We start from the raw sequence: 16,496 nt of genomic DNA, 5'->3' as shown, positions 1-16,496 counted from the left end.
TGGAACTGTTCTTAACTGTTTTCATGCTTTTCTTGCTTTATGGTTGCTTTTGCTTTATTTTATAATTGTATATTTTATTGTTGTAACCCACCCCGGAACTTTACGGTAACGTAAAGTTATTTAATTAGGTAAATAACCTAATTAAATAAATAAGCATAATGGCAGTGTCAGCATTGTTAACAATGGCGGCTATTAACACCTAGCTGTGCACATTCATGTACTGAAACCAGTGGGAACTGCATGGATTTCAGTAAGACATGAACACACATACCTACAAAATAGACTACAGCTAATACTTGGTACCTTGGGAAAGAGGCACAGATTTTTAAGTATAATGTTAAGGTGTGAAGTAAAGCTGATAGCATCTATTGCACATCATAGGGATTTTAGTCCTAAAATTATAATAGCCAGCCACATTTGAAAACTGAATTAACCTTTTCAAAGAGTATTCTATTGAGTTGAAAGGTACTGGAAATATTTAGATGTAATAAGCTTTCATATGCTTATAGATGTCTTTTGCTATTTTGTATATCAGGTCCCCCCCCCCTTTTGTTGAACTTATCTCATAAGCTATGCAACAAAAATCTTAACAATGGCTGTGGTAAGTTAAACAAAGGTGTGGGCTCCCAAAGCCGAGCTCGCACATTGTTCCTTCTTGGTCTTTATAAACCCCTGTACTGTGCTGAGCTAAATCAAGGTTTCGCTTAGCATAACATCCAAGCCTGGGCTCATGGTTGACCTCTCTCCTCACTAGCCCAGCCGCTGTAGCCAAGAGATTCCGGGACAATGTACATATGTGCATAGAAAGCATCAGAAATATTAAATACAGAGGTAATAACATAAATAATACCCAGCCCACTAAATACAGATATATCGGAGCAGTGAGAAAGTATAGTACAAAAAGTTATCCACCCTGGCGTATATTTAAAAATGTTGCTTCCCCAAAAATCTCCAGCTTATAATGGAGTGCAAGAACCATTATGCAAACATAATTAGATCAGCTTCACTATGTGCCCGACAGATTTCAGATTGAACCCAGGGTTCCACTGTTTAAAGTCTCCAATCTAAGCCTAAACTAAAATGGGGAACACCTTTTCATAAAGTATCCAAGCCCCTGTGAAAACGGACTCTCTTTTGGCAATCTTTTTGGAGTAAATATGCACACAGGGAAAACTTTATCCATTATACAGGAGCAAGTGGAAAGGCATTATCAAGGCAACTAGATGTTGCTCCATTTTATGACATTATACTGTGAGAGGCAATTAAAAGTATCCTCAGAGTGCAGGAGAGCAGGAATCATTTGCTTTGGCAATGCAGGGATATACTGAATTCCTCCCAGTAACGTAACTGTTGTTTTGCTTGCCCTCAGTAATGATATTGCAAGCAAAATTTGATTGGCTATGTAGTGTCTTGATGTTATCTTCCACACTCCATGATCCCTGGTTGGCTAGTTGGGGGGGGGGGGGAATGACTCTAGAGAAGTAACAACAGGAATAATGAAGTGAATGAAAAACCAAGGAAAAGGTAAGTCTGTGTTTCTCGGGCCTTTACAACCCCTCCCAAACTTTTCAGCTCAGATTTTTTCAGGGTTGAAAATCTGGTGCAGCCCTGCTAGGTAGCACAACTTAACTTTTGCACTAGCTGCAAGCTGGAGATGCATACCATTACTGTGCATGCAGTTTCATTATTTCCAAACAAAAATATCCAGCTTTCAACAAGCCCTCTCACTGGTTCAGAGTAGCAAACATGGTCTCCTCAGATGTTTTGTACTCCAGCTCCCATCAGCCCCAGCCAACCTGGCTAATGGGCTAATCCAAAACACCTGGAAGGTACCAGGTTCAGTGTGTTCCAAACACCTTCAGATCCTTCAAGCTATTCTATTTGCCTTAGGTTCTTTATACCGTACTTTATCTAAAAATCATGTTTGCAGTTTGGCAGCTTTAATTGGGCCATACATGGAAATGGCCAAGTCTGGTGCAGTCAGAAACTGGTGTAGCACCTCAAACATGACTGATAAAGAACCTGGAATCATCCTGAGAAGTCTGTTATTGTTGGGGATTTCTATTCTACAGATGAAGGACTGAAGCTTCCTGCCTGAAATGCAAGCCCAGCATCCAGGCAAACTACAGTCCATGTTACATGTAGTTTTGCATACAACCTAATCTAGTACAGGGAGCAGCTGCAGAAACGGTAGTAACCATACTGGGGCAATGTCTCTCAAAGATTCCACCCTCTCATCTTGCTCATCTCCACTGTTCTGATTAAAGAATTTCATTGGTAGGCTTGCTTTTCTTAAAAAAAAATGAAACAAAAAACCCCATGAATAACGAGATCTTAAATTTAATAATCTAGTAAACACTTATAAATCAGATCAACCATTCCAAGCCTTGCTCTGCATCTTCAAGAAGCAAGGCACTTATTCCAGTTATTCCAATTATACCAAAATATCTACCTAAGAGAAAAACATCAAACACAAATATGCAAATAACTCTTGCCACTTTCTTGTGAAGTCAGAAAGGCCCTCTGGGTTGATTCTACAGCTCCCATTACATAGGACTAAAGACAACTGTAGCAAGACAACTGTTTTAGGAGCTTCTGATGCGCTGTAAAAACTGAATGGATGAAGTTATGCCCCCCAAATAAAGTTAGTATTTATAGTGACTTCCTAGAAACTTTTGTGTCAGATCGTATTTTAAATCAAGGTTTCTCCTTCCCCTTTCCAAATAAAGTATTATATTTTAACACTAACTTTACCTTAGTATATTGCTCACGTTCAAGTTCTTGACTAGAACCAGACTCTGTTGTCTGGTTATAACGGTGCATTTTCATTTTCATCTGTCTCGTTCGTTCCTCCACTACTAAATTTGCTGTAAAAACACATAATGGAAGCCTATTAAAAAGAGACGAAAAACTTTTAAAGAAACAAATGGTTTACATGCAAATTAGACCTTATTTCAACTTGAACAAGAAGTATTCAAACAACAAAAAGAAGCACTGTGTGTACACAAGACATAGGCATGCTAATATTAATATAATGATTTGCTTGCAAATATTTGTATGATACAATTCCAAATTTGCTACATAATTATAGGTGGTACAATAGATTCTAAACCAAGAAAAGAACATTTGCTTGTTTAAAGCTGATAAATCTTGGCAGTATAGTAGACCCACAAATTATGCAGGGGATACATTATGGGGACAGAGCATAAAGCCAAAATCGTGTATAATCAAATCACATTGGGTGCAATGGCGGGTGGGATTGCCAGAGTTTCCCCCCCAGATGCCCACCCGCTTTCTATTTATTTATTTGCCAAGCTTGTAAAGCTGAATGTGCACAAGTTAAATGTGTGTAGGTTGCGAGTCTACTGTATCTGTAGAACTGTAGCATTCAATCATCTTAACATAAATATAACTATACTTCGTTATCCTATTCACAATAACACTATGCAATGCTTGCAAGTGTGATAGATGTGAGTTCAGCCAATCATTGCACTGGCTTCTATACAACTAACTGGCTAAGGCCCCAGTCTTAGTCTATGCTAAAGTTTGAAAAAGGAGCATTTGTACACCTCACACTTAAACCCTTTGTAAGAGAAGCTGAGAAGGGATGTGGGTGGCGCTGTGGGTTAAACCACAGAGCCTAGGACTTGCCGATCAGAAGGTCGATGGTTCGAATCCCCATGACGGGGTGAGCTCCTGTTGCTTAGTCCCTGCTCCTGCCAACCTAGCAGTTCGAAAGCACGTCAAAGTGCAAGTAGATAAATAGGTACCGCTCCGGCGGGAAGGTAAACGGTGTTTCCGTGCGCTGCTCTAGTTCGCCAGAAGCGGCTTAGTCATGCTCGGCCAATAAAGCGAGATGAGCGCCGCAACCCCAGAGTCGGTCACGACTGGGCCTAATGGTCAGGGGTCCCTTTACCTTTACCTTTAAGAGAAGCTGGCATTCCAGAAAGAAAGCCAAGCTGTGGCTTGTATTCAGCTATGTTGAAATTAATGGATCTAACTTAGGTATGTTTAATTAATTTAAGTGTCACCTCTGAATGGTATTCATCCTGTACATAGCCTCTTCAGACTTTGATTTGAGTATTTGATTTACAGTTATTATATCACATTATATCACTCACTAATTGGGCCTGAGTGACAGACTCTCTCATTCACAAGGCTATCAAAATTGATAGGTTACTTCTCAAACAGCTACACTCTTGAAATCAGGTGCACATGCAGCCTGATGCAATGTACATCTCCTCACAAAACTGGTGACTCAATGTATACCCCAAACTGTTCAAACCACTCATGTACCATATACAGGCAAGGTACTCTGATTACTCAAAGAGTCTAAGGTGGACGTTAGCATATCACTCTCAGAAAATAGGGGGCTCAAAGTATATCCCTCAAATGGTCAAGGTGTTTCCAGGTGATTCAGGAAGCAGACATGTAAAAATAAACGAGGTCCAATTTTCATAGTGTCTGTCTGGATTTTTTTTCTCATAAAGGTTGCCTACAATTGTGTATTTTGATTTCAGAGGTTACAGATTCACCCAATTTGTGATAATTGATTTTACACAATAAGAGTATTATCAAAACACTGAGTAAATCACATTATTTTCTGTTACAATGATATACAAAAAGATGTTTTATTAAGGAGATACACAATGCAAATGTGGCAAAATCTAACCTTAGTAGTTAGATTTCTCTTTCTCTCTTCAATAATGTTTTAATTTGGTAAAGTATATAAAGTTATTTAAACTACAGCATGCAACAATAAATCAATGAGCAATATTAAAGAACAGCGCATATTTAGTTTTAAATTTAATACTGCCTAATTTTCCACATTCTTAGTCACAAAACCATGTTTTTAGTTGTAAAACTCCATTTAGTAAACAGAACAAAATGAAACAGTGCCTCAAAATATTAATCTACTTTTTCAGATTCATGTCCCCCCTCTCATACAAACCCAACTTTATCTGCAAAATGCCCCAAGAAACATATTTAGATTGCTTACTATATAGTTACTTGTGCTGAAGTCTCAATGAAACCACATGGTGCCATATGTACCAGATCTAAAACACCGAAGTGTTTATTACATGTGCAGCATGTTACGGTGTTGTTGTTTTTTTAAAAAAACTTTTTCTGTCTCTGTTATTGTTATGTTGAGCTGCTAATATTACTTTTCTGCACACTGCACTGTTCAATCACGTTGGAAAAACAGCATGCGATTGAAATAAATTAAAGAATTGTACAAATGCAATGATCCTCACACTGCAGACAGCAGGTTCCAATATGAATGCATTTATATGAAAATAATGTGAGTTTATTAACTGAATTGTAGATTTGTGTATTAGAAACTCTGTCTTTCAAATTCCCTTTCAGGAAGCCTGATCAAGGTATATTTTCTATAGAGAGAAAAGGTGAACAACCTGCAGCCAATGGTGCAATCCCCAACCTCATTTTATATGCCCCCCAGAACTTTCTGGAGTTGCTCTACTCTTCTATCCCAGAGGAATGGAGCTCCTTTCTAACTGTTCACATCCTCCTTAATGTTCCTGGTTTTAAGAAGTGTTTTCCTCTTTCTGCACAATTTCAGAAAATTTGGAAGAGGTGGTATTACATTTAAGAACCCCTTCCTGTCCCTCCACCAGTGCCTGTTAGATGATTCGTGTGGGAATCATTGCAGGCATGCCATAGCAAGCACAAAACCAAACTAGCTGTAGACAGGTGAAGTGGCAAAGGATGAGGAGGCCAGTATCAGATGTGGTGGGACAGGAGTGCTCAGCTGCATTACTGTTGCTGACCAGGATGTGGAGGAGTAAGGTCAGCACGGTGCTAATGAACTGACGAAGCCAAACCAGTGCTCCTGCTGGTGTGTTTGCACCACACTAATCTCACTGCCACCTTGTTCCTTCCCTCTAGCTCCTAGTAAGCAGGAGTGACACAATTGACTGGAAGTCAGGTGAGCACTGCCACCCTGCCATGCTGCCCACCACTGGTTTGGGACCGTGGGAGTGCAAGAAAAATAGAGTCAACAGCAACAAGGAGAAGAAAGAAGTCACATTGCTTGTCAAATTGCAGGTCTTGAATTATAAATATCTAACTTTAAAGAAATACAGCCAGGACACAGCTAGAAGACAGCCAAGGCCTGATGAATATGTGGGGGGAACTATGAAAAATGGGGAGAGAAACATATTACCTAGGCTTTCAAGAGTTTAGTTACTATCCTGTCCCAGAATAAAAGACTTGACATTCAAATAACACTTTTGCATTCTGCAACTATATACTTTATTAATAATTTGAAGACTGTTGCTTTCTGCCTTGAGCCCTGGGCATGGTGGGTTATATACCTTTAAATAAACAAAACATTATTCAAGTTGACTGAAGCTCATTGGTGTTGAGCCCACAACTCTCTTGGAGAAATCTCTATGCCTATTTTTGGCTAATGAAACTGAAACATTGACTCTAGAGGACCACCTCACATGATCTGGCTGCCATGGGGGAAGCCACCTGAAATCGCTTCTGTGTGGTCTTTCGTGTACACTGCAAGCAATTTCATGTTCACCAGCTCACACTTCCCAGATCTTTCCACACTCCAGCAAGCTATAATTAGAAACAGTAATTTATGCATGGTGCCTAGCACAGTGATGGGTGTGGTATGAGTAATCAAAATGAAATTGATGATTAATAGGCATGGATTTAGCAATTAAAATTATGATGATTATTATTAGCGATAAGAATGACATGAATTGTGATGAAAAAAATGAAGCTGAAGCACAGATAGAAATCGCACTGTGGGGACCAGTCCATAGGATGACATGAAGTGCATGAAACTGCTGGCCCTGTAGATCAGCTGCCATGAGAAGGAAGTTTCAAGCATGGCAGCCATATTGTGAGAAACACTTTACTACCCTTGCCTATTAACAGACTGTGGGTGGTAGAATTAGATGTAGTAGCAGGAATTTATCAGAAATCTACAGCCCAGTTCCTACACTTAGCAGGCTTGCAATACTCTTCATGCATTAGAGAAATAGCCATGCCCTCCACAAATGAGGTTGATGCTCCGATTTGCATGCTGTTTTTACAAAAGAGGTGAAGATCATACAAATCATGTCTGCATGTACAAATTTCCACATAGCTTCACATAATATAGCAGGTGCTTGGTGGATGAGAGGGGCATCTAGTCCTCCGCTGCCCCACCATGTAGACGAAACTAACTTTTTTAAGGTATACCACAGCCGAAAAGGAAAGAAAGCAACTCTGAAAATATGTCTGCTGTAAAACAGGCAGGCGTATTCAAAGCGTGTGTGTAACGGAGCTGAAAATAGTTCTCTGTTGAGAAGATATGAATGGGTGTGCGCGCACGCTCAATAGGATTAACATAAACAGTTGGAAAAATCTGAACGACTTAATAGAGCTAAATTGGATCATAGTACAAATTTCAGTGCTTAATCCCTCCTCCAGTTGAACACAAGTGAGGATATGATTGCTTATGGTCAAAGTTAGATGGACAAATACTGCAGAAAAGAGCAGGCTTCCTTCTTTCTGGAGTCTACGATGCACATTTCTTCCTTGCTTGCTTTCGTAGCACAGGTTCGTCTGGAACCTGTAGCTTTCCAGATGTTGTTGAACTACAGCTGCCTGCAGAACAGCCAGTGTCTTGGATGACTTCTAGGTCCAGTTGACTTGTATGAGGAGATTCACTGTCATAGTCACATTGGTTTGATCCTTTTACAGACAGCGTGCTCTTGTCATCTTGATAAGGGTATACATGAAAACTCCATTGTCTCAAACCACAACCCAAACCAGCATCTTAGTCAATATTATGGGTGAGGGAGAGTTATCAAAGGACAAGGCATCATACTGATATTAATGGATGATGAAGCAGAAGTGATAAAATTTCCAGTCATCGGTTCTTATTGGAATGAGAACACATTTTTAGGATCTACATGTGCTGTCAAACTAACTCATAGAATACTGGGAGCCACTTGCCAAAGGTTCTCCATCTCAATGTATCAGGGTCTGATGAATTTGTTTAGGCAGTTTTTGCTTACAATATGTCTTGCTCTGAGTGCCATGCTGAATGTTTGACCTCTGTTCCACAACTGTGTGTGCAGCAACTGTTGAATTATCCCTTTTACCAGCCTTTACTTTGTCAGATTTCCTGGAATGGGGCAAACTACAAACCAGCCCCTTGAGTACCACCTTGGTTTCAGTGCTGGGGTTGCAGCTGTTTCTGAAGGGCTGTATCCATTCCAAGGCAAACTTGGTTAGCCACATACTGGCCCTTGGGCACACATGTATCAGCCATATTTCTTGCAGAGATGTATGTGTGGGTTTGCTATGCACCAATTCAATTGGTCATTGCTTTAGTAGCTAGACTGGCAAAATGCATTGTGGGCTATAAGGTTTGTTAGAAGGTCAAAGGAAATGCTTGTGGTGCCTGAGAGAAGAGTCACAAGTCCACTCCAGGTGACTAAAAAGAAATTACAAACTTTGTTTCTAGCCACTTTAGGTGGGAAGCTGGGAGGCTGCTGTGGCAATTAGCTTTTCTGCTCAGTCATCCTAAAAAAAAGGGACTGGAAAAACCGATGAGCTGGTGCTTGGGTACACTTACTCACAAGTAGACAGTTGGTTGTGCTATAGAATTTTCTTCTCTTTTCTTCCCTTCTTGGGTCCATGGTGCAAAGGCAGCAGACAGCAGATGAAAGGCAGAGGCCTTCCTGACTACCTTTTTTCCTCCTGCCACTCTGGCTTATGGTATGATGTCAGGCAAGCCGACAAGAACGCACCTCTCCATTAGATCAAAATGGTGGTTGTGAGACTATGCAGACCATCTCAGTCTAGCATTTCTAGGGGCTAAGGCTGACCTGGAGGAGGAGCTGCTTACCTGATGGCTTTCCTTGGTAACTGTGCTCTACTAGCCCACACAACATCCCTGACAAGTCTCCAGGAAGAGGCACCTATGACAGAAACGGTTGCCTTCTGCCTCAGCAGCTTGGCTTATTAAGCCAGGGCAGTTCAGGTTTCAAGTTCCCTGTATACAAACCATTTCTAGTACAGGTAACAAGTATCTTATGCTTATTTTACTTACACAATTATAGCTTTGTGTAGGTGTGTGGGGAAAATCAATAAATAAATGGAGAATTGTGAAACCCACTCTCTATTTATTTACCCACTCCTACCCACAGTCCAGGCTTACCTGGCTTTGGGAAAGTGGCATGGGGGCTCTGGCAGTATCCCAGAGCCCTTGCACAGCCTTCACAAAGCTGGGTGAGGCGCCAGGTTTTGAGAAGAAGGCTCAAAGGCCCTCCAGCTACCTTCTCAACACCAGGTAAACAGCCCTATACCTTGCAGGGGGCAGCGGTTCTGTGGGTTTCTGGATCTACACATGTTTGTGTTTACATGTGGATTCCCGGAACTGAACCCTTGCATAAGATGCGAGTTACCTGTATACATGTTGCAAAAACCCTCTATAGATTTGATGCAATGATAAATTGTAAATTCGTGATCCTGTTGACTCTTGAAATTTGTAACGAGTATGGAACGTTCCCAAAATGTTAGAAAATTTCCTGGAATCTCCAAAACGTCTTTGTTGCAAAACTTGAATGGATTTCTAATAAATATTCAGAAATAATAGCAAACATTAGTTCATTTCTAGCTTATTATTCCTGAATCCTGGGGAGGGGTACATAGTCTCACATTCCATGCTCCAGTCACTTCTCTAGTCCATGGATGCACTCTCCATTTGCAAACTCTTGTGTTCGTCTACATGGAGGAACCACAAGCACACCTTCCAAGGTCCCATGAATACTTCCTCATTGGCTCATCAGAGTCCTCCTTATCTGTCTCCAACTGTATTCATCAGTTCCCACTACCCAACACTAAATTCAAGGTGCAGCTAAGGCTCAAAGGAAGCTATAGCACTTTTACATTATCTTCTATAACCCCATTGGTCATTGGTTTGGGATGCACGCAATTTTGATGTTCTTTCAGCATTTCTCCTCTGAGCCTCTTATGTATTCTAGAAATTACCTGAGGGGAAGAGCAGACATTTGTTTTTCTGTTTGTTTCTCTCAAGGTTTCCCTATAGAAGACCAAATCCTTTATTTTGGATCCACATGCTAGTCCTTCCCATTCAGCATGTTATGGTGGTACACATAGTGTTCTTGTTTACCAATGGAAGAAAAAATAGTACTCATTCCAGACTGACAAGCAGACTGAACAACTTGACCCAGCCGAACAGCCATGTTTTATTGTCTCCCAGGTATTTAGAAACACCCCCCCCCCCGTTTTTTCAGTCTCAGTCAGGCAGCTCAATCTCAGTCAGTGAGTTATTTGTGGGGACACTCTTAAAATTATTGTGAGCTGGTTCTGGAGGACTCCAGTATATCAAAACCCATCACCTTATCCAAACCCCCAGAAGAACATTCAAAGGTAGAGATAAACCTAAGCCAATGCCACACTTATTTTTTACATCAGCAGTCATTAGGTTTCCTGTCTTAACAGTAAACTTCTTAAAAAGCATCCAGAGACATATGTATGCATTTCTAATTATTTATATCTTGTATTTGTACTTTTCATTGTATTTATATTTTGAGTAATACTTGTCTCTTGTATACTACCCTAGAAAAAAGCCCCACTGGGTTTAATAGGATTTACTCCCAGGTAAGGATAGCACTTCAGCCACTATCACTTTTAAGGGTGACTTAATTTGATGTAGATATAACATGGAGTCCTGCTACAGAGCCATTTATAAATCATGGCACAATCACCACACATCTCTCAGCTTTTTAAAATCTAGTCCTGTAGCAGAAAACAGCATGAGAGCCATTTCCAGCTCCACAGGGTGAGATTGAGGGGTTCTCAATAGCAAGAATTTGTACACCATCCTCAGTGACAAGAGGAAATAAAACATTGGCATATGCATGGTTATAACAGATTTCATTCAAAACAATACCAGAGGTAACTGATGCATTTGGAGACAGAGATAGTTATACTCCTTATCTGCTAACTATAGCTGTCTTCACTCATGTGCAAAATTTACAATAAATGTGTTGAGGAGACAGGCCTTCCAGTGTCAATGCACTCATGCCGTCCATTCCCAATGTTCTGATAGCCTTTGGGGATGGGGATAGGAAACGCCTATGCTGATACAGTTGTAGGTCTCTACAACTCCCTTTCACATGTCTAACATGTCTGCATGGACATTAGGGTGAGGTGGAGTGATAATGTCAGGGTGGGGCCCAGTGGGGCCTGGTCCCATCCTATACATTATTGTACACGTGGGGCACACATGACAAGGGCTCAGCAAGGGTCCCAGCAAACAAAATGGCTGGGGCAGGTTCCACAGGGGGGGATGCACTCGGACAACCGATCTCAGTGATCATGGGTAGGAGGAGGAGTTACGCTAAGACCAGACCATGTCATTACCGAGGAAGCAGGCTTAGTCGTTGTCTGAGGACTATCCCTGCCTCCAGGTCTGGTCCTGACCGGAAGGATACTGGAATCAACAAGGGAAACCCACATGACCTGAAAGTGTTGCTGTGCAATGCCAGGTCAATGATGAATAAAACCACTGCCATCCACGACCTGATTGTGGATGGAGGGTTTGACCTGGCATGTGTGACAGAGACCTGGTTGGATGAAGCAGATGGACCCATCCTTGCCGCTGCTTGTCCACCAGGTTTCTCTTACGCACAGCAACCCAGGCCTTGTGAGCGGGGAGGGGGGGTTGCAGTGATTTTTAGGATGTCATTAGTTTGCACCAGGCATCCTATTGGAAAGACCCAGTTCTCTGAGTGCATGTTCTGGAAGTTGGGCAATAGGGGCAGTACAGGATTCCTATTGGTGTACCGACCTCCCCGCTGCACCAAGGATTCCCTGCCCGAGCTGCTTCAGGTCGTGGCGGATGTCGTCCTGGAGACACCTAGTTTGGTTGTCCTAGGGGATTTTAATATCCATGCCGACACGACCTTACAAGGGGCCGCTCGGGACTTCGTGGAAAGCATGGCCTCCATGGGGCTGTCCCTGAATAAGTCTGGCCCAACTCATAGCCACGGGCATGCCTTAGACCTGGTGTTCACCTCTATGGATGTTGGTGATCTGACACTAAGTAAAAGCGAAACCAAAGAAGTGCCATGGTCAGATCACTTCCTGGTGCAACTGGACTTCTCCGTGACCCTTCCCCTCTGCAGGGAGGCGGGACCGATTCAGATGGTCCACCCCCACCACTTAATGGATCCACATGGTTTCCAGAGAGTGGTAGGGGATGTTTTATCCCATGTTGATGGCCTTTCAGCTGATTCCCTGGTGGCCCGCTGGAATGTGGAGTTAACCAGGGCTATTGACTGTTTGGCTCCAAAGCGCTCTCTCCGATTGCATGGAGTCCGGACAGCCCCGTGGTTTTCCACGGATCTGAGGGCAATGAAACAATCGTTGAGACGGCTAGAGCGCCGGTGGCGGATAACCCATTCTGAATCTGACCGGACACGGGTTAGAGCTCAATGTCGAGCCTACCAAGTGGCGATAACGATGGCGAATAAGACTTTCTTCACCGCCTCTATTGCATCTGCGGAAAACAGCAGCAGGAGACTCTTTCAGGTGGTTCGCAATTTAGTGGAACCACCTGCTCCATCAGGGCCCAGTAGGGGCCACATGATCTCCTGCAATGACTTTGCAAAGTTTTTTGCAGATAAAGTCGCTCAGATTCGAGAAGAGGTAGACTCCACCGTGGGAGCAGGGCCGGGGCGGGAGAGTGCTAGAGTCCTGTCTAGTCAAGTTGTGTGGGATCAATTCCAATCTGTTACCCCCGAGGATGTGGACAGGCTGCTTGGACGAGTGAAACCAACCACTTGTCTCCTTGATCCTTGCCCATCCTGGCTTATAAAAGCTAGCCGGGAAGGACTGGGCGATGGGCTTCGTGGGGTGGTGAATGCTTCCCTCCGTGAGGGAGCCTTCCCAGACCCGCTGAAAGAGGCGGTTATTAAACCACTTCTTAAAAAACCATCTTTAGATGCGGCCACGATAGCCAACTATCACCCAGTCTCAAATCTTCCATTCTTGGGCAAGGTGATTGAGCGAGTGGTTGCTGAACAACTCCAGGCACGCCTGGAAGAAGCGGACCATTTGGATCCCTTCCAGTCGGGATTCAGGCCTCATCATGGGACTGAAACTGCCTTGGTCGCACTGGTTGATGATCTCCGGCGGGCTAGGGACAAAGGTGAGAGCTGTTTCCTAGTTCTGCTGGATCTCTCAGCGGCGTTTGATACCATCGACCATAACATCCTTCTGGACTGTCTTGAGGGGCTGGGAGCTGGGGGCACTGTTATACAGAAAGGGGGGGGCTTTTAGAAGACATCTGAAGGCAGCCCTGTTTCAGGAAGCTTTTAATGTTTGATGTATTATAGTATTTTAATATTCTTTTGGAAGCCGCCCAGAGTGGCTGGGGAAGCCCAGCCAGATGGGCGGGGTATAAATAATAAATTATTATGATGATGATGATTAAAAACAATAAAAGGAAATATTTACAGGGAAAATTCAGAGTTCTTTCTGAGGATTTCTAAGGCTGCTGAAGCAAATGGGAAAACTTTTCATAGTTGTAGTACCATTTCAGGCTTCAGCTCTCTGTGTGTGTACATGCGCTCTGCACATGCAAAACTGAGTTTTATGGGAATTACTCCCAGGTAAATTCTGAACAGCAGCCATAGACTTTCCTTTAAGTTGCTCTACCCGTTACTTCTTTCTGGAATGTTAATTTCCTGTGGTGGACCCCCCCCCCAACAAAATGAAGTATTCAAAAAGGCAATTAATGTGTCACCGGCAGCATAAACTTGCCCTCAGTTTGGGATTTTTAGTTTTTGCTGCATAAACGAGTCATGACACAAGATAAAACAGTTGGTTTATGGCCTTTATCAAGATTCTTCTTGGGTGACAGATTTGTCTCAACACAATAAGTAAGTTCAATGGTAGATATGCCAGGTTGTTGGTGTTTTAGTGCACAGAGGTGCCGGTGAGGCCATATTGTGACAAAACACAATGAAGCATTTGAAATGGAGATGCAGATGTTGATAATCATGACAGATTTTTTCCCTTTTTTTAAAAAAAAGCAGTGAAGTTGAGAAAAGATTTAGAATCAAGTATACAAGGAAATATTAAAAGAACAAGTTACTGTTCATTCTACAGTTATTAAGATTGTGTTGATCGACAGCAACACGTCTTAATTGCCACAGACAATTACAGAACAAGGGCAATTGCAAGGAAGTAGTTTTTGGTTATACATTAGCGAAAACTAAGATCAAACCCACAAAAAAAGTGTAGAACATTCTTGAGCAGGCCCCCTGCTTACAAAAGTAAAGTTGTGCTGATCAGCTGCTGTCTGTTTATCTTTACACATTTAGATCTCAGTGGCCAACCCCCCACCATGACTGCCTGAACCAAGGAGAGGCATTTGCAGCCTTACAATTTATAACTTTTGGAAAACTTACAGGCAGGCACTTCCAGCACTTTTAAAAGGTTCCAGGCAGTTTCCAGGCAGCTTCATGGGAACCAATAGCACAGCAGTGCTTACTTATGCACTCATTGTGTTTGGTCCCAGCTCCTGATAGAGAGGAGAACAATTGGGGCCCTGCTGAGGTCACTTGCTGTCTGCCTGTACGCCACGTGGCCTACTGCTAGAGGGATCAAATAAGGTGCCTCTATTGCTCAAGTAACCTCCCCCCACCTGCCCTTTTAAACTTGTTGGCTCCTGCTTCTCTTCTTTAGGGAAGTTTTTAACGTGTGACATTTTAATGTATTTTTAATCTTTGTTGAAAGCCACCCAGAGTGGCTGGGGAAACCCAGCCAGATGGGAGGGGTACAAATATAATAATAATAATAATAATAATAATAATAATAATAATAATAATAATTTGGACAGTCCTGGTATCATAAAGCTGTTGACCAAAATTGCACCAGGACACTTCCTAGCATTTCTAAGAATGCACTCAAGTTCTCTTCCACTGAAGCACTCCAGTGGTAGGTCAGCATAAGAGATAGTAGTGTAGTGGGTTGATCAACTAATGGCAGAAATGCTTTGCCCATTATAAAGGTCCAGGTACCTAGACTGACCCCTTCTTCACACTGCTGGACTTCATAAACAGCTTGGCCAGCATCAGATGTAGATATTCCCAGTGTCTCCTTCCAGCTGGATTTATGTTACACTTCCTGATTCTTGCAGTTACCTGTTTGTGATGGGTGAGTATTTGCTAATGGATTAGGTTCTCCCTGACTGCTACTGTGATGTTCTCATCCAAAGACTTCCTTTGGGCTTTACTTCTTACTGCTTTGGCACCTCATTTGCCCCCCATTATGTCCAAACCAGGGAACTCAGACTAGGAAAATAAGTCAGGATCGCACTGAAGTAGAGATGAGGGAAGGAATGCTAAAATCCAGGGTTCATTTCCAGCTTACAAAGCCATGGTATATGAAACATGGAACATTTGTCAAAACTAGGCTCAAGTGTCTTTTTAAAGTGGCCCATATTGATCCCCATGATTAAACAGAGCTTTCAGAAGATCTACAAAAGGTAAGGGTTTTTGTGTGTGAATTCTCCAGTCCTTTATACTGGGTCCAGAACTGGGCATGTTCTCAGTATCTGTGAGATAGAAGTAAACATTCCCAGACGATGACAACCAAGTTTGTACCTGGTCAGAGGTTGAGATAATATTTCATTAAAATAGATGTGAGGTTAGTAAAACTATTTTACGACTCTAATGGACTGGATGACGTTTAGATACTTGAGAAGTAACCTTTTCCACAGATTTACATTCTTAACTGAATGTAACCTACAAAAAATGGATTGACATGAAATTAGTGCAGAAGAAAGGTAAAAATAACATGACGAGTGTTAGTAAAATTGACATGAATATTTACCTTTTGATGATGAGCTATAATTCTCTTGTTCTTCAATGAATAAAATGCACGGAATGATGGGAACAAAAGAAAGAAATCAGCAAATTTAAAGTTAGACAAAAAAAGGTGTTATACATGAGAATGACAAACACTATAGGCTCTGTTGCAGCATGCATAAAATTAATGTGGGGAACTTGGATGACAAGACCATGACAAATTATAAAGTCTGAGGCCAATAGAGAGCTAAGTATGGTCAAGTCCATTGGAATAAATTGCCTTAAGCCCACTTAACAACATGTTGGGTTGTGGCCTGTTCTTTTTTTAAGATAAACTTTAATATTAAAAAAATTAAAAGCTACATCTCTGTTGTACACAATGAGCACTTAAGAAAACAAGCAGTAGGAAAAGGGTTACTCATGTGAGGAGACATCTCTTCAACTGTTACTTTTTCACATCTTTCATTTAAAAAGATTCACACTAAAAAAATATATTGTGCTGGGTGGAGCCTAAAACGTACATTGGAGCAAGTATTTTCTTTTTATCCATTCCCGATTAGAGTACTTACATACTGCACTTAATCTGACCGGTATTAAAAAATACACGATTGTATCAGAAAGCAC

General features: G+C 41.9%; 1 protein-coding gene across 50 annotated transcripts in view; it reads right to left on the bottom strand.

The window, feature by feature from the left end:
* RIMS1 (regulating synaptic membrane exocytosis 1) overlaps positions 1-16,496 on the bottom strand; it is a 245,825-nt gene that overhangs the window by 48,882 nt on the left and 180,447 nt on the right. For 34 of the 50 annotated variants that reach the window (XM_081186852.1, XM_081186854.1, XM_081186857.1 and 31 more), the window contains 2 exons: positions 15,898-15,927; positions 2,755-2,867 (listed from right to left, as the gene is read on the bottom strand). The exons of 1 other annotated variant lie outside the window; for it this stretch is intronic. In XM_081186852.1, coding sequence (XP_081042978.1) covers positions 2,755-2,867; positions 15,898-15,927 — 143 coding nt within the window. The remainder of the gene's footprint in view (positions 1-2,754; positions 2,868-15,897; positions 15,928-16,496) is intronic. 15 more of the 50 variants (XM_081186896.1, XM_081186856.1, XM_081186862.1 and 12 more) reach the window with 1 other exon arrangement.

This window comes from Podarcis bocagei (assembly GCF_964188305.1).
Source record: "Podarcis bocagei genome assembly, chromosome: 3".
Lineage (NCBI taxonomy): Eukaryota > Metazoa > Chordata > Lepidosauria > Squamata > Lacertidae > Podarcis > Podarcis bocagei.
The sequence above is the reverse complement of the archived record's forward strand: the minus strand, read 5'-3'. Positions and strand labels throughout refer to the sequence as shown.